The following is a 25,170-nucleotide window of genomic DNA, read 5'->3' as shown; positions in this document are numbered from 1 at the left end:
TAAACACAGCACAAGGTCAGACGCTGCGCGTTGCGGGCGTGGACCTTAGTGCCACTTGCTTTGAGTGTGGCTAGCTCTGCATGCCGCCCTCCCGTGTTTAAGTAAAGAAGCTAGCCGTTGATGTTCCCAATAACACTACTACAAGCGTTGTACACAGAGAAGCTCTAAAAGTAAAAAATAATTTCGACTCTTGCGAAGTCCTGGAAACAGCTATAAATAAATACCCGGACAACGCTGGATTTATCAGCTAGTCAGTGAATAATGTCCATGATAGGATCTGAAGAAACACAGCACAATGGCCTAATATGCATTGAAAGACAGTAATCCTTGGCTGAAAGACTGCGTCATTTAATCTTGGCAACCACTGAAGGTAATATGCGTAAAGATTTTCCTGACGAATGTTTAGGATCGGTATGTGATTAACTTCTTCCATTCTCGCAAATTTCCTTGAACTAGTTAGTGAAGTTTCATCCACAGTACGCGCTCAAGCTCGGCAGTTAGTACATTATATGGTCTCCTACCTGCAACTACACTACTGGCCATTAGAATTGCTACACCAAGAAGAAATGCAGATGATAAACGGGTATTCATCGGACAAATATATTATACTAGAACTGACATGTGATTACATTTTCACACAATTTGGGTGCATAGATCCTGAGAAATCAGTACCCACGACAACCACCTCTGGCCGTAACAACGGCCTTGATACGCCTGGGCATTGATTCAAACAGAGCTTGGATGGTACAGCTGTCCATACAACTTCAACACGATTCTACAGTTCATCAAGAGTAGTGAGTGGTGTATTGTGAAGAGCCAGTTGCTCGGTCACCATTGACCTGACGTTTTCAATTGGTGGAAGATCTGGAGAATGTGCTGGCTAGGGCAGCAGTCGAACATTTTCTGTATCCAGAAAGGCCCGTGCAGGACCTGCAACATGCGGTCGTGCATTATCCTGCTGAAATGTAGGGTTTCGCAGGGATCTAATGAAGGGTTGAGTCACGGGTCGTAACACATGTAAAATGTAGCGTCCACTGTTCAAAGTGACGTCAATGTGCACAAGAGGTGACCGAGACGTGTAACGAATGGCACCTCATACCATCACGCCTGGTGATACGCCAATATGGCGATGACGAATACACGCTTCCAATGTGCGTTCACCGCGATGTCGCCAAACACGGATGCGACCATCATGATGCTGTAAACAGAACCTGGATTCATCCGAAAGAAACGACGTTTTGCCATTCGTGCACCCAGGGTTCGTCGTTAAGGACACCATCACAGGCGCTCCTGTCTGTGATGCATTGTCAAGGGTAACCGCAGCCATGGTCTCCGAGCTGATAGTCCATGCTGCTGCAAACGTCGTCGAACTGTTCGTGCAGATGGTTGTTGTCTTGCAAACGTTCCCATCTGTTGACTCAGGGACCGAGACGTGGCTGCACGATCTGTTACAGCCATGCGGATAAGACGCCCGTCATCTCGACTGCTAGTGATACGAGCCCGTTGGGATCCAGCACGGCGTTCCGTATTACCATCTTCAACCCACGGATTCCATATTCTGCTAACAGCCATTGGATCTAGACCAACGCGAGCAGCGATGTCGCGATACGATAAACCGCAATAGTGATAGGCTACAATCCGACCTTTACCAAAGTCGGAAACGTGATGGTACGCATTTCTCCTCCTTACACGAGGCATCACAACAAAGTTTCACCAGGCAACGCCGGTCAACTGCTGTTTGTGGATGAGAAATCGCTTAGGAACTTTCCTCATGTGAGCACGTTGTAGGTGTTGCCACTGGCGCCAATCTTGTGTGAATGCTCTGAACAGCTAATCATTTGCGAATCACAGCATCTTCTTCCTGTCGGTTAAATTTCGCGTCTGTAGCACGTCATCTTCGTGGTGCAGCAGCTTTAATGGCCAGTAGTGTATCTTCTCAAATGAGCCTGTCTCTCAAAAGCGTTGGTGAAGTCACACAAACGTTTGACAACCGCATGGAACCGAACCTGTTGGTTCCAAACCGGGAACGATGATATTTATTCTTAATAGCAATATAACAAAGGATGTTTGCTTTTTTTTATAGTTCATGGTAATAATTAACCTGTGTAGTCAGTGTGGTATGGATAGCTACGATGCCACCGTGTAGGTACAAGTCCCTAGGTTTTCACTAAGACACCGGCGACAGCGCCCTCTAGCCGACGCTGTGCAGCTCTACGAGCGCCGCTCCAGATTCAGCCCAGTTGGTCAAGAGCAGTCGACAAAGCAACTTAGCTTTTACTTCATAGGGGATAAGCCATGACAGACTTCGCGTTTGTTGCTTCAATGATAGTTTGTCCAGCTACTAGTAACGGTTAGCTTTGATAGATGAACGGCTTCGCACCTACGCGCTCATCTGTACGCAAAGTTAAGTAATACTATTAATTGTATATGTTCATACACTAGTAAAAGAGCTTTAACCTATACGCAGTACCGAGGTACTTCACCTTTTCCTGCTTCTACTCGCGTCCTTCGCTCTCGGCCTATTTTGCAGAAGGAGTTCGTTCACAGGAGCAGATCCACGCGCCGACTATCCAGGCGGGATACAAAAGTCAAAATTACGTTGAACTCGATCTCGGTCTTACAACTTTGCCTTTCGTGGACAATGTTCGTACAGTTGCGACTGGGCTATCCATGCAGGAACTGGGTACATTGAAGTTTTTAGTCGGTCGCCAGTCTTGCATTCGTCGCTCAGTGGATAACAAAATTATCAGGGATACCAGTTAGAGACTGATTAACAGTGTAGTTGTTCTTGTCAGCGAGTTTCACACTATTGTACACTATGCTGCAAAGGAAACTTACATCTCCTTGTCACGTTTAATAGTTTCGCGAAACTATATCGATCATCAGATTTCATGTTACCACTGTTTGTAAATGAAGCCCGACTAAATGTGAGAGAGGGGCTTTATCTTAGCCGATAAAACAAATAATAAATATGTTGTTTATAACTCCAATACGGAAAGCTACCCATTGTAAAATAATCACTCTGAATTGTAGCACACAGTAGAGGGAGGTTAATACTTAAGGCCCTGAAAGAACGGACGTCCGGCCCTTAACATTGTTGCACGCCAAGGCAGTTAGAACACATCTTAACGGTTCATCATGCGCCGACAAGCTGCGCGTCCTCATGATCAAGTCACCTGTTGCTGAGCCGTATCAATAAAATATTATTTACTTCCATGCTTGTGGTCGTTTTGCGGTTATCTTTAGACACATAGGCTGATTTCGGTGTTTTGGAGACAACAACTACGATATATCACAATTTTGCACAGTCTTTGTTCCAGTGATCGAATAATAAAAGGTACATCTGCTGTGATTCGCATGTATTAGGACGTGAGATGCTATGGTGCGTAGAGAAGCTTTGTACATTAATGACTAACAGAGTGCAGCATTTACTACTCAAGCCAATCACATTCGTTACGACAGGCTTCCTCAGCTAATATAAAGACTTCGCAGGTCTTAAGTAGTTTTGCCTTTCTCAATTGGGAGAAGAAAGATGAAGAAACCAGCATTGCCGGCAGGGCTATACTGTAAGAAAACGTAGCCGCCGTTGTTACGACCTTTTTGCTAAGTTCTCTTCTCCGTAGACAAATGTGTGTGAGAAAGGAAATGCGACTGGGCGATATTATGTCTTGTAATTCTTTTTACTCTGCTGTCAGTGAAGCGCCAGTTAAATCACAATTAGGTTCAAAAACTTCAAGGTGCTTCTCATCACTTTCATGGTTAAATCCTTGCCTTTACCAATAAGGTTGCAGGCGCTGAACTTAAAGCTGAGAAATTTAGTGATTGTTAGGCAACAATAAAGTTTACTTCATTTTACATCAATAAACACAGATGAGGGAAAGGTTAATTTTACTTACAACGAGTAGCAGAAAGCTGTACATGTGCCACTAGCATGGGAGAAAGAATAATATGAGGAATGTGTTTCTGTAGTTTTGTTGTTGTCTCGGTCATCTTCATATAGTCACATTCTAAAATTTAAGTTCTGTTAACCTTTATACGCCACTTATATCATCAATTACATCTTGTATCCAACTTGTTTTAGCGTTAATTGCTTCACTACGGTCTAAACAAGAACAGTACTTTAAATCGACGGTATGCTACCGAGACGACTTCATAATTGTCGTGCGGTTAAAGAGGGCTTTCATTGTATAATCTAGAAGCTCATCTGCATCCAATCGATGTGCAAGCGGCAGTCACTATCGGGCAATACCGTATTTGTGCCACATCTTATTACCATATGCAAATCGGCTCCTGAACTGGAGAAGTCGCCTACATCCCCTAGCGCGGAAGTAGCTGCTTTGAATGTGGGCGTTGCAGAAAATATTCATTTCCACGTAGGCGGACGAACAGCTGCGTGTTGCGCAATTCCTGACTACAAAGTTGTACGTTCATTTCCTTTATAAAATTCCAAATTGGCGCTGCGGCAACTCATACGACGCTGTTGCCGACCCGTTCATAAGATGCGGACCCTTAATCTCAGTAATTGGCTTTGGAAAAAAGCGAGGGAGGAAGGTTTATCTGTTTAGCAAGAGTAATAGGAGGCAGACTTTAGACTACCTAACACATCAAAACGAAAATTTGTTCCGACAGTGACAATGTTGAGTGTTTATGCAAAAGGTTCAAAGCAATCGTAAAAAGCGTTTTAGACAGGCACGTGCCGAGTAAAACTGTGAGGGATGGGAAAAACCCACCGTGGTTCAACAACAAAGTTAGGAAACTACTGCGAAAGCAAAGATAAAGTCTAAATGCAGCCAAAACTTCTCAGACAAACAGAAGCTAAACGATGTCAAAGTTAGCGTTAGGAGGGCTATGCGTGACGCGTTCAGTGAATTCGAAAGTGAAATTCTCTTGTACCGACCTGACAGAAAATCCTATTAAGTTCTGCTCTTACGTTAAATCACTAAGTGGATCGAAACAGCATATCCAGTACTCAGGGATTATGATGGCATTGAAACAGAGGATGACACACGTAAAGCTGAAATACTAAACACCTTTTTCCACAGCTGTTTCACAGAGGAAGAGCGCACTGCAGTTCCTTTTCTAAATCCTCGCACGAAAAAATGGCTGACATGGAAATAAGTGTCCAAGGAATAGAAAAGCAACTGAAATCACTTAACAGAGGAAAGTCCACTGGACCTGACGGGATACCAATTCGATTCTACACAGAGTACGCGAAAGAACTTGCCCCACTTCTAATAGCCGTGTACCGCAAGTCTCTAGAGGAACGGAAGGTTCCAAATGATAGGAAAAGAGCACAGGTAGTCCCAGTTTTCAGGAAGCGTCGTCGAGCAGATGCGCAAAACTATAGGCCTATATCTCTGACATCGATCTGTTGTAGAATTTTAGAACATGTTTTTTGCTCGCGTATCATGTCGAATTTGGAAACCCAGAATCTACTCTGTAGAAATCAACATGGATTCCGGAAACAGCAATTGTGTGAGACCCAACTCGCTTTATTTGTTCATGAGACCCAGAAATTATTAGATACAGGCTCCCAGGTAGATGCTATTTTTTTTAGTTCCGGAAGGCGTTCGATACAGTTCCGCACTGTCGCCTGATAAACAAAGTAAGAGAGTACGGAATATCAGACCAGCCGTGTGGCTGCATTGAAGAGTTTTTAGCAAACAGAACACAGCATGTTATTATCAATGGAGAGACGTCTACAGCCGTTAAAGTAACCTCTGGCGTGCCACAGGGGAGTGTTATGGGACCATTGCTTTTCACAACATATATAAATGACCTAGTAGATAAGTGTCGGAAGTTCAATGCGGCTTTCCGCGGATGATGCTATACTATACAGTGAAGCTGCAGCATTAGAAAATTGCAGCGAAATGCAGGAAGATCTACAGCAGATAAGCACTTGGTACAGGGAGTGGCAACTGCCCCTTAACATATTGTTGTTGTTGTTGTTGTTGTTGTCTTCAGTCCTGAGACTGGTTTGATGCAGCTCTCCATGTTACTTTATCCTGTGCAAGCTTCTTCATCTCCCAGTACCTACTGCAGCCTACATCCTTCTGAATCTGCTTAGTGTATTCATCTCTTGGTCTCCCTATACGATTTTTACCCTCCACGCTGCCCTCTAATACTAAATTAGTGATCCCTTGATGTCTCAGAACATGTGCCACAAACTTCTCTTCTCCCCAATCCTATTCAATACTTCCTCATTAGTTATGGGATCTACCCACCTAATCTTCAGCATTCTTCTGTAGCACCACATTTCGGAAGCTTCTATTCTCTTCTTGTCCAAACTATTTATCGTCCACGTTTCACTTCCATACATGGCTACACTCCATACAAATACTTTCAGAAATGACTTCCTGACACTTAAATCTATACTTGATGCTAACAATTTTTTCTTCTTCAGAAACGCTTTCCTTGCCATTGCCAGTCTACATTTTATATCCTCTCTACTTCGACCATCATCCGTTATTTTGCTCCCCAAATAGAAAAACTCCTTTACTACTTTAAGTGTCTCATTTCCTAATGTAATTTCCTCAGCATCACCCGACTTACTTCGACTACATTCCATTATCCGCGTTTTGCTTTTGTTGATGTTCATCTTACACCCTCCTTTCAAGAAAGTCCATTCCGTTCAACTGCTTTTCCAAGTTCTTTGCTGTCTCTGACAGAATTACAATGTCATCGGCGAACCTAAAAGTTTTTATTTCTTCTCCATGGATTTTAATACCTACTCCGAACTTTTCTTTTGTTTCCTTTATTGCTTGCTCAATATACAGATTGAATAACATCTGGGATAGGCTACAACCCTGTCTCACTCCCTTCCCACCCACTGCTTCCATTTCATGTCCCTCGACTCTTATAACTGCCATCTTATTTCTGTACACATTGTAAATAGCCTTTCGCTCCCTGTATTTTACCCCTGCCACCTTCAGAATTTGAAAGATAGTATTCCAGTCAACATTGTCAAAAGCTTTCTCTAAGTCTACAAATGCTAGAAACTTAGGTTTGCCTTTCCTTAATCTTTCTTCTAAGATAAGTCGTAGCGTCAGTATTGCCTCACGTGTTCCAACATTTCTACTGAATCCAAACTGATCTTCCCCGAGGTCGGCTTCTACCAGTTTTTCCATTCGTCTGTAAAGAATTCGTGTCAGTATTTTGCATCCGTGCCTTATTAAACTGATAGTTCGGTAATTTTCACATCTGTCAACACCTGCTTTCTTTGGGATTGGAATTATTATATTGTTCTTGAAGTCTGAGGGTATTTCGCATGTCTCATACATTTTGCTCACCAGATGGTAGAGTTATGTCAGGACTGGCTCTCCCAAGGCTGTCAGTAGTTCTAATGGGATGTTCTCCACTCCAGGGGCCTTGTTTCGACTCAGGTCTCTGTGGTTCTCTGTCAAACTCTTCACGCTGTATCGTATCTCCCATTTCATCTTCATCTACATCCTCTTCCATTTCCATAATATTGTCCTCAAGTACATCGCCCTTGTATAGACCCTCCATATACTCCTTCCACCTTTCTGCTTTCCCTTCTTTGGTTAGAACTGGGTTTCCATCTGAGCTCTTGATGTTCATGCAAGTGGTTCTCTTTTCTCCAAAGGTCTCTTTAATTTTCATGCAAGCGGTATCTATTTTACCCCTAGTGAGATAAGCCTTTACATCCTTATATTTGTCTTCTAGCCATCGCTACCTAACCATTTTGCACTTCCTGTCACTCATTTTTGAGAGGTTTGTATTCCTTTTTCCCTGCTTCATTTACTGCATTTTTATATTTTCTCCTCTCATCAATTAAATTCAATATTTCTTCTGTTACCCAAGGGTTTCTACTAGTCCTCCTCTTTTTACCTATTTGATCCTCTGCTGCCTTCACTATTTCATCCCTCAAAGCTACCCATTCTTCTTCTACTGTATTTCTTTCCCCCATTCTTGTCACTTGTTCCCTTATGCTCTCCCTGAAACTCTGTACAACCTCTGGTTCTTTCAGTTTATCCGGGTCCCATCTCCTTAAATTCCCACCTATTTGCAATTTTTTCAGTTTTAATCTACAGTTCATAACCAATAGATTGTGGTCAGAGTCCACATCTGCCCCTGGAAATGTCTTAGAATTTAAAACCTGATTCCTAAATCTCTGTCTTACCATTATATAATCTATCTGATACCTTTTAGTATCTCCAGGGTTCTTCTACGTATACAACCTTCTTTCATGATACTTGAACCAAGTGTTAGCTATGATTAAGTTATGCTATGCGCAAAATTCTACCAGACGGCGTCCTCTTTCCTTTCTTAGCCCCAGTCAATATTCACCTACTACGTTTCCTTCTCTCTCTTTTCCTACCACCGAATTCCAGTCACCCATAACTATTAAATTTTCGTCTCCCTTCATTACCTGAATAATTTCTTTTATCTCATCATACATTTCTTCAATTTCTTCATCATCTGCAGAGCTAGTTGGCATATAAACTTGTACTACTGTAGTAGGTGTGGGCTTTGTGTCTATCTTGGCCACAATAATGCTTTCACTAAGCTGTTTGTAGTAGCTTACCCGCATTCCCATTTTTTAAATTCATTATTAAACCTACACCTGCATTACCCCTATTTGCTTTTGTATTTTTAACCCTGTATTCACCTGAACAAAAGTCTTGTTCCTCCTGCCACCGCACTTCACTAATTCCCACTATCTCTAACATTAACCTATCCATTTCCCTTTTTAAATTTTCTAACCTACCTGCCCGATTAAGGGATCTGACATTCCACGCTCCGATCCGTAGAACGCCAGTTTTCTTTCTCCTGATAACGCCGTCCTCTTGAGTAGTCCCCGCCCGGAGATACGAATGGGGGACCATTTTACCTCCGGAATATTTTACCCAAGAGGACGCCATAATCATTTAATTACACAGTAAAGTTGCATGCCCTCGGGAAAAATTACGGCTGTAGTTTCCTCTTGCTTTCAGCCGTTCGCAGTACCTGAACATCAAGGCCATTTTGGTTAGTGTTATAAGGCCAGATCAGTCAATCATCCAGACTGTAGCCCCTGCAACTACTGAAAAGGCTGCTGCCCCTCTTCAGGAGCCACTCGTGTGTCTGGCCTCTCAACAGATACCCCTCCGTTGCGGTTGCACCTACGGTACGGCTATCTGTATCGTTGAGGCACGCAAGCCTCCCCACCAACGGCAAGGTTCATGGTTCATAGGGGGGGGGGGGGGGGGGACGGACCTTAACATAGACAAATGTAATGTATTGCGAATACATAGAAAGAAGGATCCTTTATTGTATGATTATATGATAGCAGAACAAACACTGGTAGCAGTTACTTCTGTAAAATATCTGGGAGTATGCGTACGGAGCGATTTGAAGTGGAATGATCATATAAAATTAATTGTTGGTAAGGCGGGTGCCAGGTTGAGATTCATTGGGAGAGTCCTTAGAAAATGTAGTCCATCAACAAAGGAGGTGGCTTACAAAACACTCGTTCGACCTATACTTGAGTATTGCTCATCAGTGTGGGATCCGTACCAGATGGGGTTGACGGGGAAGATAGGGAAGATCCAATGAAGAGGAGCGCGTTTCGTTACAGGGTTATTTGGTAACCGTGATAGCGTTACGGAGATGTTTAGCAAAGTCAAGTGGCAGACTCTTCAAGAGAGGCGCTCTGCATCGCGGTGTAGCTTGCTGTCCAGGTTTCGAGAGAGTGTGTTTCTGGATGAGGTATCGAATATATTGCTTCTCCCTACTTATACCTCCCAAGGAGATCACGAATGTAAAATTAGAGGGATTCAAGCCCGCACGGAGGTTTTCCGGCAGTCCTCTTCCCGCGAACCATACGTGACTGGAACAGGAAAGGGAGGTAATAACAGTGGCACGTTTAGTGCCCTCCGCCACACACCGTTGGGTGGCTTGCGGAGTATAAATGTAAATGTAGATGTAGATGAAGAAATGTTAGTGAGAGCTGGGCTGTGGATCTCACCCAGTTTTCACTCTCGGCCTTGTCTCAACACTCTCGTAACCTATAGCTACATTCCGCAGACATTCATCAGGCAACCACACCATACGCATTCACCAGCTATAGACTTTAATGTTTTGCTTAGGGAACAACGAATATTCTTCGCAAAGGGCATGTGTAAATTGGTGGGATGGGGCGACACACACACACACACACACACACACACACACACACACACACACACACACACACACACACACACAGGGGGGCAGATATTCCTTTCGGGAGCACCACATCGTTGTTTTATTTAGTAAGGTTATGATAACTAATGCATTAAGGTTGTTGACTCTTCCCATAAACTGAAATAAATGATAATAAAGACTGGAAGTAGCCTCTGCTTGTCATTATACATAAAAACACGTTTCGGAATCAGTCAAAATGTGGGGCAGGATGTGTCTCTGGAATATATACCAATGGAATCAAGACACATCCTACCCCACAGGCCAGTTTAACTGATTCCAAAACTGCTTTGAGGTACAATAAGATACAGAGAGAACTTCCAGTCTTGTTGGAAATAACTTTCTTGTTTATTGATTCAGAGTTATAGGCAAGTGGAGCAGATGAACTTAATGTTTCGTTGTACAATCATTCATAAATTCCAATGAACCCAGACGTATCCTACCCCACAGGGTGCATACATACAGTTTCAACATTTCCTCCTAAACAACTGGATAGATTTCAACCAAATTTGGTATACACATACTAATTGTTGTCTCAAAGAGATACTATGTAGTAAGTATTAAGTACCTGCTATAAGGGTGTGGGGGTGAAATGGGGGCTTGTAATGCCTGACTTCTGTGCTGCCCTGCATGACTAATATATTGTGTGGGTAGTATCGCAATGCATTCCAGGGGGTTATATGTGTGGATGGGCATGACTGAGCCGAGGGGGTCGAGAAGGAGATGAGATGTACAAAGTGAGGGGGAGGAGGAGATGAGGTGGACAAGGAGAGGGGGGAGGAGCAGGTGAGATGGACAGAGAGGAGGGAGATGGAGATATGTGCAGTGCATGTAATGCACGTGTATGCGGTCAATGCCATGGGGAAAGGTTAGTACATAAATAAATGAATTAGGCACGCAAATAGTAGGTAGTGTAGTAGTGTAGTTGAAGTAGCAGAAGTGCAGTAGTTTCCTATTTGTACTAACACCCTTTCTGAGATGAATGTGTCAACAGCTTGATTTACTGGAAACTGCAGCAGTTTGAGCCATTAGTGTGGCAGAGCAGTGGCTGGAAAATTGCAGCTTAACTTTCCGTCGGCACTGAGCGGCGTAAGGCAACTTGTTCATTCAGATGAGGGAGGAATTAGATCATGTCCAGTTCAATAGTACCAATCGCTACATTGATCTGAAGCCATTTTAAGAAACCATGGACAACTTAAAATTTGATTATCGCATGGGAATTCCTATTGCGAATCATGTCGTAACCACTAGTTTATTTCGCTGAAGCACAAAAGATCACTGCAGCGCTGCAAAGTGTATTTTGTGTGCTGAAGACATTTTTAGACGGTATCAGATATGCGAAGAAAGTTGAAAAAGCTTATTCACTGTTAATTACATCATGCGACGACCGTTAACTACTTGTTTGAAGACCAGCCTAATAGGATATCTATTTAAATACAATCGTAGCAAGTTTTGAATACAGCAACAGTAAGAAGAATACTGCGACTTGCTTTGTTGCTCTCCATGCAAGTGCGGTTACAGTCACTGGCTGATAACGCTCGGTTCGCCGGTTCGGATCCCACCACCTGCCCTTATCATTAAAATTTGTAATTACTGAAACGTTCTGAAACTTCTTTTTTTTATGGAATACTGTAATTTAAGAGTACTAGAACATTATATATAGTTCTTGTTTACGGCCCGGCTATCGTAACTGGAATTTGATTCGGTGGTTTCTGTGAGAGATTATTTAGCAAAGACGCAGGGTGTAACGAACAAAGACATCGCGTTTGCTCCAATAAGGTTAGGCGAAAGCCGTCGCCTTCACGGACAGTAACCTAAATATAGACAATATGACAGTTTGTCGTGTGGTTTGAATTGTCGAAGTACCATTGTATGCAAAGGCACCGGTGAGTAGGATGCACATCAGGCATCTAGCAGTTCCCAGATTGTGACGACCTGGATCTGAGAAATGGCTAAAGAGATTAAACTACGTTGCTGAATACAACAGGTGGTACGACATGACGTGACATGCCTTGTGAACATCTACTACGAACTGAACAAACAACTCAGCACTGGTTTGATGGTAATGGGGGGAAAGTTCAAGAGCCGGGAGAAGTTTCTGGTGAAAATTACCAGAATATTTTGTGATAGACACCAGCAAGTCCGCATAGCTGAAGAAAGGAGGCCAACGCCAGAAGGGCGACGATAAGTTGTATATTTTGACGCTGTATCGACAGTGAACCGTGATATGATTGAAGCCCACAAAGTTTTGTAGCTAATGAAATGCGTGGCAGATGATGTGAAGCACATCTTTTGAGATCCATCACCAGAACAGAGGACATCAAATGGTGCTGTAGCACATAGAGGCAGTCCACCAGCAACAAGAATATTGAAAGACGTACGACAGACTTTGGATTGTTGAGTCGATGACAGCCTTGAGAAACCACCATAGCGTCGTTTGTACGGCGAATAGTAAGATACGAGATGAAAGAGTTACGACGGCTCAGCCGAAATCAGACGGTCGGAATTAACAGCGAGATTTACGGACACAGCCAGGACGAGGTAGCGTTACTAATTCAAGAGAAGGTTCGTCGATCATTGACACCGTTCTCTAGAAGACAAACCAGCATTGAGAAATGGAATCTGAAGATACGAACGTATTCTGAAACCGTCGGACAGCGTGTTTCTCAGTGACAGAGATACAGCCTGTTCCCTGGCCGTTTCGAACCCCGCGCAGAAATACACACAATTGGAATATGGAGAACAGCACGCCGGAATGTTTCCATTGTGGATGCCCTACGTCTCTCTTACGTTATTGTCAAGAAAGGTGGATATGTGATAACTGATTCGGCGCAAGAAATCAAACAATATGGGAAATTTTGTGTAACCGGCGATATAAACCTTTTGCGTCATTTCCATGGTCGTGGCTCCTATGCATCGACGGGGTGTGTACACTATTAACCATACTGCCCTTTCATATCTCGGAAGAAGATTGAGACGGAAAATATGCTATGGACCTGTAAATTATTCTCTGGTTACCAGTGATATGTGCAAAGTCAGAGAATAGACGCGTTTACGTATTTATGGACCTGAAGTAACTAGGGGATGTTCTTGATGTGTGCAGTGATGCGGTGCAAAACTGTTTTTCATATGATCAGTTATCTCTTGCAAATTGCGTATAATGAGGAGGACAATTTAGAACAAGGAGCAACAGAATGAGGCAGTGCAGTTTTGAATGCACTAACATAATATACGGGAAGCTGGACATTACTGTATCTGGCCACCCTGATTTAGGTTTTCTGCGCTTATCCTAAATCTACATCTACATCTACATGGTTACTCTGCAATTCACACATAAGTGCCTGGCAGAGGGTTCATAGAAACCATTCATACAACTTCTCTACCATTCCGCTCTTGAATGGCACCTGGAAAAAAGGAACACGTAAATCTTTCCGTTCGAGCTATGATTTCTCTTATTTTATTATGATCATTATTTCTCCCTACGTACGTAGGTGTCAACAAAATATTTTCATATTTGGAAGAGAAAGTTGGTGATTGAAATTTCGTAAATAGATCTCGCCGCCAAGAAAACCGCCTTTGTTTCAGTGACTGCCACCCAAACTCGCGTATCGTATCAGTGACATTCTCACCCCTACTGTGGGATAACACGAAACGAGCTGCCCTTCTTTGCTCTTTTTCGATGTCCTCTGTCAATCCTACCTGGTAAGGATCCCACACCGCGCAGAAATATTCCAGCAGACTGACAAGTGTAATGTAGGCTGTCTCTTTAGTGGGTTTTTCGCATCTTCTAAGTATTCTGCCAACAAAGCGCAGTCTTGTTTCGCCTTCCCCACAATATTATCTATGTGGTCTTTCCAAATTAAGTTGCTCGTAATTATAATTCCTAGGCAATTAGTCGTATTGCCAGCCCTTAGATTTGTGCGATTTATCGTATACCCAAAATTCATCGGATTTCTTTTAGTACCTATGTGGATGACATCGCACTTTTCTTTGTTTAGTGCCAGTTGCAACTCTGATGATTTTACTAGATGGTAAATTACAGCGTTATCTGCAAACAATCTAAGGGGTTGCTCAGTTGATCACCTAGATCATGAGAGAGAGAGAGAGAGAGAGAGAGCGCCATTTATTTTCATTATATTGCGACAACTCCGGTATCATTGAGAGATCATCACTACATAAGTGAATGAACAAACAGATTATACATTTTCGCACTAATCCTACCAACTTCTTCTTTAGGGCGTATTATGTACACTCTTGGAAATGGAAAAAAGAACACAATGACACCGATGTGTCAGACCCACCATACTTGCTCCGGACACTGCGAGAGGGCTGTACAAGCAATGATCACACGCACGGCACAGCGGACACACCAGGAACCGCGGTGTTGGCCGTCGAATGGCGCTATCTGCGCAGCATTTGTGCACCGCCGCCGTCAGTGTCAGCCAGTTTTCCGTGGCATACAGAGCTCCATCGCAGTCTTTAACACTGGTAGCATGCCGCGACAGTGTGGACGTGAACCGTATGTGCAGTTGACGGACTTTGAGCGAGGGCGTATAGTGGGCATGCGGGAGACCGGGTGGACGTACCGCCGAATTGCTCAACACGTGGGGCGTGAGGTCTCCACAGTACATCGATGTTGTCGCCAGTGGTCGGCGGAAGGTGCACGTACCCGTCGACCTGGGCCGGACCGCAGCGACGCACGGATGCACGCCAAGACCGTAGGATCCTACGCAGTGCAGTAGGGGACCGCACCGCCACTTCCCAGCAAAATAGGGACACTGTTGCTCCTGGGGTATCGGCGAGGACCATTCGCAACCGTCTCCATGAAGCTGGGCTACGGTCCCGCACACCGTTAGGCCGTCTTCCGCTCACGCCCCAACATCGTGCAGCCCGCCTCCAGTGGTGTCGTGACAGGCGTGAATGGAGGGACGAATGGAGACGTGTCGTCTTCAGCGATGAGAGTCGCTTCTGCCTTGGTGCCAATGATGGTCGTATGCGTGTTTGGCGCCGTGCAGGTGAGCGCCACAATCAGGACTGCATACGACCGAGGCACACAGGGCAAACACCCGGCATCATGGTGTGGGGAGCGATCTCCTACACTGGCCGTACACCTCAGGTGATCGTCGAGGGGACACTGAATAGTGCACGGTACATCCAAACCGTCATCGAACCCATCGTTCTACCATTCCTAGACCGGCAAGGGAACTTGCTGTTCCAACAGGACAATGCACGTCCGCATGTATCCCGTGCCACCCAACGTGGTCTAGAAGGTGTAAGTCAATTACCCTGGCCAGCAAGATCTCCGGATCTGTCCCCCATTGAGCATGTTTGGGACTGGATGAAGCGTCGTCTCACGCAGTCTGCACGTCCAGCACGAACGCTGGTCCAACTAAGGCGCCAGGTGGAAATGGCATGGCAAGCCGTTCCACAGGACTACATCCAGCATCTCTACGATCGTCTCCATGGGAGAATAGCAGCCTGCATTGCTGCGAAAGGTGGATATACACTGTACTAGTTCCGACATTGTGCATGCTCTGTTGCCTGTGTCTATGTGCCTGTGGTTCTGTCAGTGTGATCATGTGATGTATCTGATCCCAGGAATGTGTCAATAAAGTTTCCCCTTCCTGGGACAATGAATTCACGGTGTTCTTATTTCAATTTCCAGGAGTGTATATTATGTCGTATCGGAAATTTTATCCGTATTTTATCTAATGTTAATATCTCGTCCGATTCCCTAATTGTTTCCAGTAATGTACTTCGAGACAATTTCAGACGGTGTGGAAAGCTCCTGACTTGTACAAACGGGGTGGAAGGCTTCCGTAATGGAACCTTGCGGTAGTAAGCAATTATTTTAGTGCATTGTATTGGTGGCAGTACCCATACCCCGTCAACACAGGCGTCACACTAGATCTGACCGCTTCTATTACTTTGCGTTCATTCCTCTGCACATGTAGCGGTACCTCCTGGGAGCCTTATTTTGCAGGAGGTTTGGCGCCGCTGCCATTCACTTGGATTCGTGTTTGAATTACCTGTACTGAGGTTGTCTAATGCAATTCTTTTTCGAATTTTTTTTGAATATTATGGTGTATTGTAAGCACAATGTTTTTCTTCGTTACAGCTGGACAGTCTGTACTGTCACGATGTGCTTCTCTTACACGTCCAATTTCGGTCAGAGTGGCTACTTGACTATTTTAAAGTTAAGTAAATTACGATACTATAATTGTGGGTGTTGCGACACACAGGTTTGTGCTGTTTTCATTGGACGTTTCGTGCAATGCATGGTTTCATGTTGAAGGTCCATTTAGCATCTGTTTAGTTTAGAACAGTTACTCAGTAACTGGTTTAGAAACTGTCCCTAACTAATTTGTTTGCTTATTGATGTCTAAAATGATTGTTCTGTAATTCAGGTCCAACCATTTGGTAACAGCGAGAAAGTAGAGAGACATGTTCAGTTATTTAGGCGGGTAAAGAGGAGCATGTTAATAATCGCAATTCCAACAATTATTATAAACTCCTAAGCCTGTGCTACATGGCCTCGAATAAATTAATGCAAATTTCTCGTGTTTACTATACTTCCTCTCATCAATCTTGGTCCCCGAGTACCGCAGTGAAGTTGTTGACAGCATGTTATTCGCTGGCATAAGGGAAAACCTACGTCAGTAAGATAAGTCTGATCTTTTAAAAGAGTACCAGATACTTTTAAACTACATTGTGAACCAGTAACTTTTACTAGTGAGGATGCTCATCAGAGACTAATACTGTCTGTTCTAAGTAATATCCATTTTTCAATCCCCTTTGCTTGAATCTCCATTGAAGAGGTTTCTACCGAAAAAGGGAATTGATGAGACAATTTTTTTTTAAGGAATGGAGGGCTCTTGGTTCACCTAGACCCAAACGTTACAGTTTTTCAGTATCTCCGTCTTACTAATCCAGATTTTCCATGTATCGAGAAGTAGATGTTCATTTCGAAATTAACAAGTAACTTAGTTAATAGAGTCATAACTCATAGACAAATGAGATCCCTTAATATCAAGTTTTTCACGCAGTCTAAGTGCTATGTTCGTAAATACCTAATGTGATTACCTTTGGGAATGGATAAATATTCAGCATGTACGATGTGTGTGTTTTGATCAAATAGAATAGTAAGTTGACGTACCGTAGTTAGTATTTTGTGTGCTCAAATACTAACAACCTAGACCGGGAGCAGAACTTTTAGAACCTATAAATGCGTTTCTCACATATCTAGTTATTGTAAGTTCATTACATATAATAACTTCACTGTTAAAAGTTATAGCATTTGTAACATGTTGGTACAATACAACGCTTCCAAGAAATACCTTCGTTGCTAATAGACTCGGATGTTGCCAGACAGATACTTACATCCCTCTGTAGGGAGCATGTTACTGCTGAATCAATTTGAACAGGTTTTATAGGCATATGCTACGTGGCACAAACGTAGCATCACGTTCGTGTAATTTTTATTCTCTTTCTGAAATATGAATTGTGGTCTTAGCGCCAATGTTCTTTCATTTTCGAAAAATCCTCATATTTGCGAAGTAGATCACGCGAGAAAGTAGTTAAGAGTATAATGAAAATAAACCCATTATCAAAATTACGTTATCTATGAGAATAGGTTATTTAACAAAAGTAACTGAGAAGACAACACGTGTTGGCATCTGAGGGTTTCAGTTAATTATCATTTATTCTAGAGAAGCTGCACTGTCAGCAATGGTATCTGTTCTTTCGAGAACAGTTACTATCTTCATATATATAGTTAAAGGCTACCTTGGTCTGTGCGAATGCGCACAGGTTGCCCGAACTCTTGCGGGTATCTTCACCTAAGTGTGCTCGAGTAATGAGTGGATGGCCAAATATCTATTAGGTTCATTACGTATGTGGATTGTGGACACTTGGGAATGTGGTTCTCACTGGGAGCGTGCAAGGGATAAGTCGCTGCAGTCGCGCTATTCATCTGTGTCCTCGGTGGCTGAGATGGATAGTGTGTCTGCCATGAAAGCAGGAGATCCCGGGTTCGAGTCCCGATCGGGGCGCACATTTTCAGCTGTCCCCGTCGAGGTACATCAACACCACCTGTCGGCGGCTGAGGGTTTCAATTAATTATCAACTGAGAAGAAACTACAGTAAATCTTGTCCTCCCGGCGTTACATAACCTGGGAAAAATCAAATGCGGGCTGTTCGACTTTCTGCCATGATGGTGCCTTAAATTGTGGCCTAAAGATATTCACTTGTATTCTTCCAGTAGAATAATGAGTAGGCACTTCAATTCTACACGTGTCATTCAAACGAAAATTGGAGTATGGGAAACCTATAGGAAATAGTGAATTATTTAAAGTTTCAATACTGTTGACAAGCATGATCGTATATTTATTCCAATAAACTTGTCGCGCAGATGCAGTCTGCAGTTGTTTGATGTCAATCATCTTAAGTGTTAGCCAACAGATCTTTCATATAAATGAGTTAAGACGATAGTCGTGCATTGATGTAGCATCTGCATTTAAAAAGAATATAAACTGCATCCCAGATACAAATGGAGTTGAAGTCAATGGTGACTGAGTTTAGAGCGTTTATTACTAGATAGAAGATTTCAGTAATAATTGTACAAGCACTCTGATTCCAGTTGGGGAATTGAGGTAGCTTCTGAAGAAATTTCAACAGAATTGAAGATAACACTACAGAAAATCGATATGTTCTGAATAGTGCAATTGGGACTGAGCGCAGTGAATGTGGCCTTTCTAGACTCCAAATAGAACAATAGTGGAGGAAGGAAGTACTGAAATTACGTTCAGAAAAATTACAGCGTAATACGAAGGATTTTCATTATCAAGGTGTGACTATAGGCAAGATGTGAGACCATTGTTACAACCACGAGGCATAACTGCAGTCAAAATAAGGGGCTGACGAAAGTACAGCTACACCGATAGGAATAACTGTGGGCCGCCTGAAAAGGGAAGGAAATATTTATTAGTACACCAGGAGACATCACCATGAGAGACTGACTATAAAAGGGTTAAAATTTGGCTAGTTAACATTGTAGAACGTTGGAGTTCGTTATAGTGTGTTAAAATGCAAAGGACGAAGCAGAAGAACGGGGAATAACGTGGGATTATAGAGCGGCAATGCGTATCCTTTCATATCCGCTTTGCAGTCGCCGAGGTAACTGCGCTTTCGAATACTTTTTCCCACTAACCGCACGCCATACATACACCTTTCTTAGAATCCTCTATTAGAAGAGAGAGATTGTTGCGTAAAGAAAATGCTCTCTTTTGTAAAAGAATGTTAGGTATAGCTTGCAATGAATTTATTTTATGAGGGAGTAAAGGAAGAGTTACAGCTGAGATTGTTAAATTACTGCCAAAAACTATTATGTAATATTGATATTTTATCAGTTTTTCTCATCAATTCAAGATCGCAGTTTTATACTAAAAGAGCTAGATTTTTCATTCTGCTTTCATTTTTATTTTTCATTTCTATTCTCATTTCGTGTTTACATAATCGTCAACGCTTGTTCCTCAATCAAAATCAATAAACAAAATCAGTATTAAATGTGCAGTAACATTCATGGTGTTCGGAAACTCCCATTACAAACTTCTAGTGGGGAGTAGGTACATAATGTTTTGAACACGAGCCCACGTCCGAAAATGTACAGTTTCCGTTCTGCCGTGGTTTCACTTTATACGTGTGACTCGTCCATGTCCGCTGAGGGGGAAGAGAGAAGTCCCTGAGCTGCCTGTTCTGGTATGCAGTTGAATAGACAGGATGTCGTGGACTATGTCGGACGGTCATCTGATGTCACTTAACGTCTTCCTTGCAGCGAGACCTGACCTGTTCAACGCCTGTGCGTCACCGATGGTTCGGTACACGAAGCTCAAGGTGACGGCTGTGTCGTCAACGTTTTCCACAATGTAGCACGCCATCGCATAAACTTCTTGCCCAAGTCCTGCAGCGGCTCCGAGAAACAGGTGCTTCCACCGTGAGGAGGCGGGGCCATGGTGCTCCACGGCAACACCGCACGCCCGAATTTGAAGATGATGTACTGCATCGCGTTGAAGTGAAGTGAACCCGTCAACGAGTACAACAGCGCATGCAACGGGCGTTACTTTCAGTATCGCCTGGGACGATCTGCTTCAGCAAATATTAAATCCGTACCAATTACAGAGGGCACACGCTGTGGGTCCAACAGATTTTCCTCAACGTAGTTCCTGAACCGTTGCTGTAGAGTTCTGTTCATAGATCAAGTAAGTTCACTTGGGACTTCGTTCTGAATTCGCGAAAGAGTCATGTCTGGGTAGACGAAAAACCTCGTGCCACGCAAGTGCAAGCATGTCACCACCAGTCTGGTATAAACCTGTGGACGGTGATGTGATTGGGTCGCACTTCCGTCCAGTCAAGCTAACTGATCTTACAACAAAACATATTGGAATCGTTCTTGAAAGCTGTGACAGAGAATGGGTGTCAGGAAATGTGGTTTCAGCATGATGGTGCACCACCTCACGTGCGATTCGGAGACATCTCAACAGACGTTATGGTGAGAGATGGATACGCCGAGGTGGTCCAACCGACTGACCGCCGCGATCGCCGGATTAAACTCCTATGGAGTCGTATGCTAAGTTTTAAGTTACGAGTCTCCTGCAGAGACAGAAGATCTGCTAACACGAGTTCTGGCCGCTGCATTAGAAACTGAAGAGACACCAGATGGGTTGGAGAGTGTGAACCAGAACATGATTAGTAGGTACGATGTCTGTAACAACGTTGGCGGTCACTACATCAAGCCGCTATTGTAATGCATTAGTGCTGTTCTGTACGTACAGTATGGTGGGCTCTTTTTTTCTTCTGGATTAATGCAAATTAAGTAAATTTAAGTATTAATACAAACAAGTGTGCTCAAGTGGTAAAGGGATGTTTCGCTATTCCTCCTTCGAATTGTTACGCAATAACTGTACTGCGTCATGCCTAATTAAATTCCTCAAACCGAAGTGGGTGAGTTAAACATCTGGATTGAAACGGCCGCAGAAGGGAAACGATACGTTTGCGGACTTGAGTACGTATTCAAAATGTTATGTACTCGCTCCCCTCTAAAAGTCCTAAAAGTTCGTAACGGGAATTTCCGAAAATCCTGCATACAATATGCATCAAAATTCTCTCCGCAGTTCATTCGAAGGGGACATTGTAATTTCTGATTATGTTGCACTAAACTGATTAGTGTACTCAGATTAAATAAAGAACAAAAAGCTAATTTCACACCAAGTGACAAACAATAAACGCGCATATCACAGGGAAATTGGATTCTTAATTTCTCCAGCCATCAAGCTAGAACTTCGTTCGTAATTCTGAACTGAAGCTATTATGTATAATTGATTTAAAATACATCTTTGTTAACGATGACAGAGGAGAGGCAGTCTTTTCCAGGCAGGTACATAGTTGTACTTTTTTTTTGTATTTTCTCGTGATGTTATCTGGCATAGTAATCTATGGAAAATAGTAAATCTTATACTCCATAATAATCTGAAGAACACCGAATAGTTCCGAACACCACGTCTCGGAAAGATAATTCAGTTCTTCAAGTTATTAATTCCAAGAGGTTAGCTTCCAATTACTGTTGAAGATTAGGACTAATATTTGAAAGTAGCTTTGGGATATCTTGGAAAGCTTGTCTCGTAAACAAGATAATGCCCATGCATTCACCAAATGATTAAATGTATTAATTTTCTAAAGAAGATTTTGCTGTTACAGAAAACTTAGACTATGACGTGCCAGATTTAAGTAGACAGTACAGTGTTGTTTGTAAGTACCTCCAGAGTTTCAGAAGACAATAGTGTGAAAACTAAAACACACAGAGAAGCAAACCACTGAATAGAGCTTGTTCGTAATACGTGTCATGTAGTCGCAGAGCATACCACGAGGGTGCAGGCGTGTCAGAGCATGTAGATAAAGCATCCGCATGAATTAGTTTGAGCTTACAGATAGGCAACCCAGTGAACAAATTTCCAAAGGGGTCTACTGCCGTTTCCCCTTCTTGGGCAGCAGCAACGATGACTTCAATGACTGCAGATACTTGCCGAAGTTTGCCATATCACAGTGTGTGCCATATTAAGCACCTGTAATACCAGTGAAAAGCTTGGAGATGCAACCAATCCACTGATACGTTATTACACTACTGGCCATTAAGATTGCAACACGACGAAGATGACGTGCTACAGAGGCGAAATTTAACCGACAGGAAGAACATGCTGTGGTATGCAAATGATTAGCTTTTCAGAGCATTCACACAAGGGTGGCGCCGGTGGCGACACCTACAAACTGCTGAAATGAGGAAAGTTTCCAACTGATTTCTCATACACAAACAGCAGTTGACCGACGTTGTCTGGTGAAACGTTGTTGTGATGCCTCGTGTAAGGAGAAGAAATGCGTACCATCACGTTTCCGACTTTGATAAAGGTTGGATTGTAGCCTATCGCGATTGCGGTTTATCGTATCGCGTCATTGCTGTTCACTTTGGTCGAGATCCAATGGCTGTTAGCAGAATATGGAATCGGTGGGTTCAGGAGGGTAATACGGAACGTCGTGCTGGATCTCAACGGCCTCGTATCACTGGCAGTCGAGATGACAGGCATGGCTGTAACGGATCGTGCAGCCACGACTCGATCCCTGAGGCAACAAATGGGGACGTCTGCAAGACGACAGCCATCTGCACGAACAGTTCGACGACATTTGGAGTATCATGGACTATCAGCTCGGAAACCATGCCTGCGGTTACCCTTGATGCTGTATCACAGAAAGGAGCGCCTGAGATGATGCACTCAATGACGAATCTGGGTGCACGAATGGCAAAACGTCATTTTTTCGGATGAATCCAGGTTCTGTTTACAGCATCATGATGGTCGCATCCGTGTTTGGCGACATCGCGGCGAGCGCACGTTGGAAGCGTGTATTCTTCATCGCCATACTGGCGTATCACCCGGCGTGATGGTATGGGGTGCCTTGGTTACACGTCTCGGTCACCTCTTGGTCGCATTGACGGCACTTTGAACAGTGGACGTTACATTTCATGTGTGTTACGACCCGTGGCTCTACCCTTCATTCGATTCCTTCGAAACCCTACATTTCAGCAGGGTAATGCATGACCGCATGTTGCAGGTCCTGTAGGGGCGTTCCTGGATACGGAAAATGTTCGACTGCTGCCCTGGCCAGCACATTCTCCAGATCTCTCACCAATTGAAAACGCCTGGTCAATGGTGGCTGAGCAACTGGCTAGTCACAATACGCCAGTCACTACTCGTGATGAACTGTGGTAACGTGTTGAAGCTGCATGGGTAGCTGTACCGGTACACGCCATCCAAGCTCTGTTTCAGTCAATGCCCAGGCGTATCGAGGCCGTTTTACGGCCAGAGGTGGTTGTTCTGGGTACTGATATCTCAGGATCTATGCACCCAAAGTGCGTGAAAATGTAATCACATGTCAGTTCTAGTATAGTATATTTGTCCAATGAATACCTGTTTATCATCTGCATTTCTTCTTGTTGTAGCAGTTTTAATGGCCCGTAGTGTATTTTCTGTATATCTTGGAATTTTCACAGAACTGTCAGCTGAAACCTAGGAGGTACTTACGAATAACTCTGTAGTAGCCACAGTCTGTCACCACTCTTACCTGCACCTTCAGTCAGATAGTGACGTCACACGTTTTCCTCCGTGTTGCAGATGTACTGCGTGTCGCTACCCATCGTGGCGCTGTGCATGGCGGGCGCATTCGTGGTGATGTTGTGCTCCTTCTGGGCAGAAGACTGGGTGATGAACCTGCACCGCGAGAGAGGTCTGCCGCACGCCGAGATCTTCATCCTGCTGCCGTCCGTCGTCTACACGGCGCTCGTCTTCGTCATGAACGCCTACTACCGACGACTCGCCACCTACCTCACCGAGTGGGGTCAGTCAGTCAGTCCTCGCTCACAAAACTGAGCTGTCGCTGCTTTTTCTAGCTTATTTTCAACTACTTCGAGCTTAACAAATGATTTTACGAGTAATTTTCATTGAACCTCTGTGACATATCTCCACTATTATCGAGTTTCTTTCAGTGGGAGAACTCAACTAAAATTCAGAGCTACACATCATCATTGATGTTGTCGTCACTGTTATCGCCTTGTTATCGCCTTCCTCGCCACTGTTATCGCCTTCGTCGCCACTGTTATCGCCTTCGTCGCCACTGTTATCGCCTTCGTCGCCACTGTTATCGCCTTCGTCGCCACTGTTATCGCCTTCGTCGCCACTGTTATCGCCTTCGTCGCCACTGTTATCGCCTTCGTCGCCACTGTTATCGCCTTCGTCGCCACTGTTATCGCCTTCGTCGCCACTGTTATCGCCTTCGTCGCCACTGTTATCGCCTTCGTCGCCACTGTTATCGCCTTCGTCGCCACTGTTATCGCCTTCGTCGCCACTGTTATCGCCTTCGTCGCCACTGTTATCGCCTTCGTCGCCACTGTTATCGCCTTCGTCGCCACTGTTATCGCCTTCGTCGCCACTGTTATCGCCTTCGTCGCCACTGTTACTGTTGTTGTTGTCGTTACCAACATTGTCATTGTATTCGTTGCCATTATTTATCATCATTTCTACCTGTTGGCACGTTCCTGATACCAACCCTGTTTCCCTCTGATCCTGCTCCAGGTCAACTGCCTCGCAGTTTAACTTCATGCAGCATTTTTATTCTTCTCCTTTTTTATTCTGCCCTTCCTCTGTATACTTTTGATAGCTGTTGTCACAATTCGCTTTACTCACAGTGTGTATTCCACCCAGGCTGCTTTTCGTTTCTTAAGATTTACGAGAGTTCTTTTTTGTTTTTATACCCTTTCTATTGTGCACAGTTCTAAAATTTATCCACCCATTTTATTTTTTCGTTCTTCTCTAAACTCACATCTCCAATGCTTCAATTTTGTCTCTTACAGTCTCAGTGTATCCAGCTCTCACGGCTGTACAGACAAAC

The 25,170-nt window shown here is 43.7% G+C and overlaps 1 protein-coding gene across 4 annotated transcripts in view; it reads left to right on the top strand.

The window, feature by feature from the left end:
- Window positions 1-25,170, top strand: part of LOC126335383 (anoctamin-10) — a 303,559-nt gene that overhangs the window by 211,008 nt on the left and 67,381 nt on the right. For all 4 annotated transcript variants that reach the window (XM_049998605.1, XM_049998603.1, XM_049998602.1 and 1 more), the window contains one exon: window positions 23,898-24,120. In XM_049998605.1, the coding sequence (XP_049854562.1) occupies window positions 23,898-24,120 (223 nt within the window). The remainder of the gene's footprint in view (window positions 1-23,897; window positions 24,121-25,170) is intronic.

The sequence above is a fragment of the Schistocerca gregaria genome, chromosome 2 (genome assembly GCF_023897955.1).
Source record: "Schistocerca gregaria isolate iqSchGreg1 chromosome 2, iqSchGreg1.2, whole genome shotgun sequence".
NCBI classification, from domain to species: Eukaryota; Metazoa; Arthropoda; class Insecta; order Orthoptera; family Acrididae; genus Schistocerca; species Schistocerca gregaria.
This window is presented reverse-complemented; position numbering and strand designations above follow the sequence as displayed.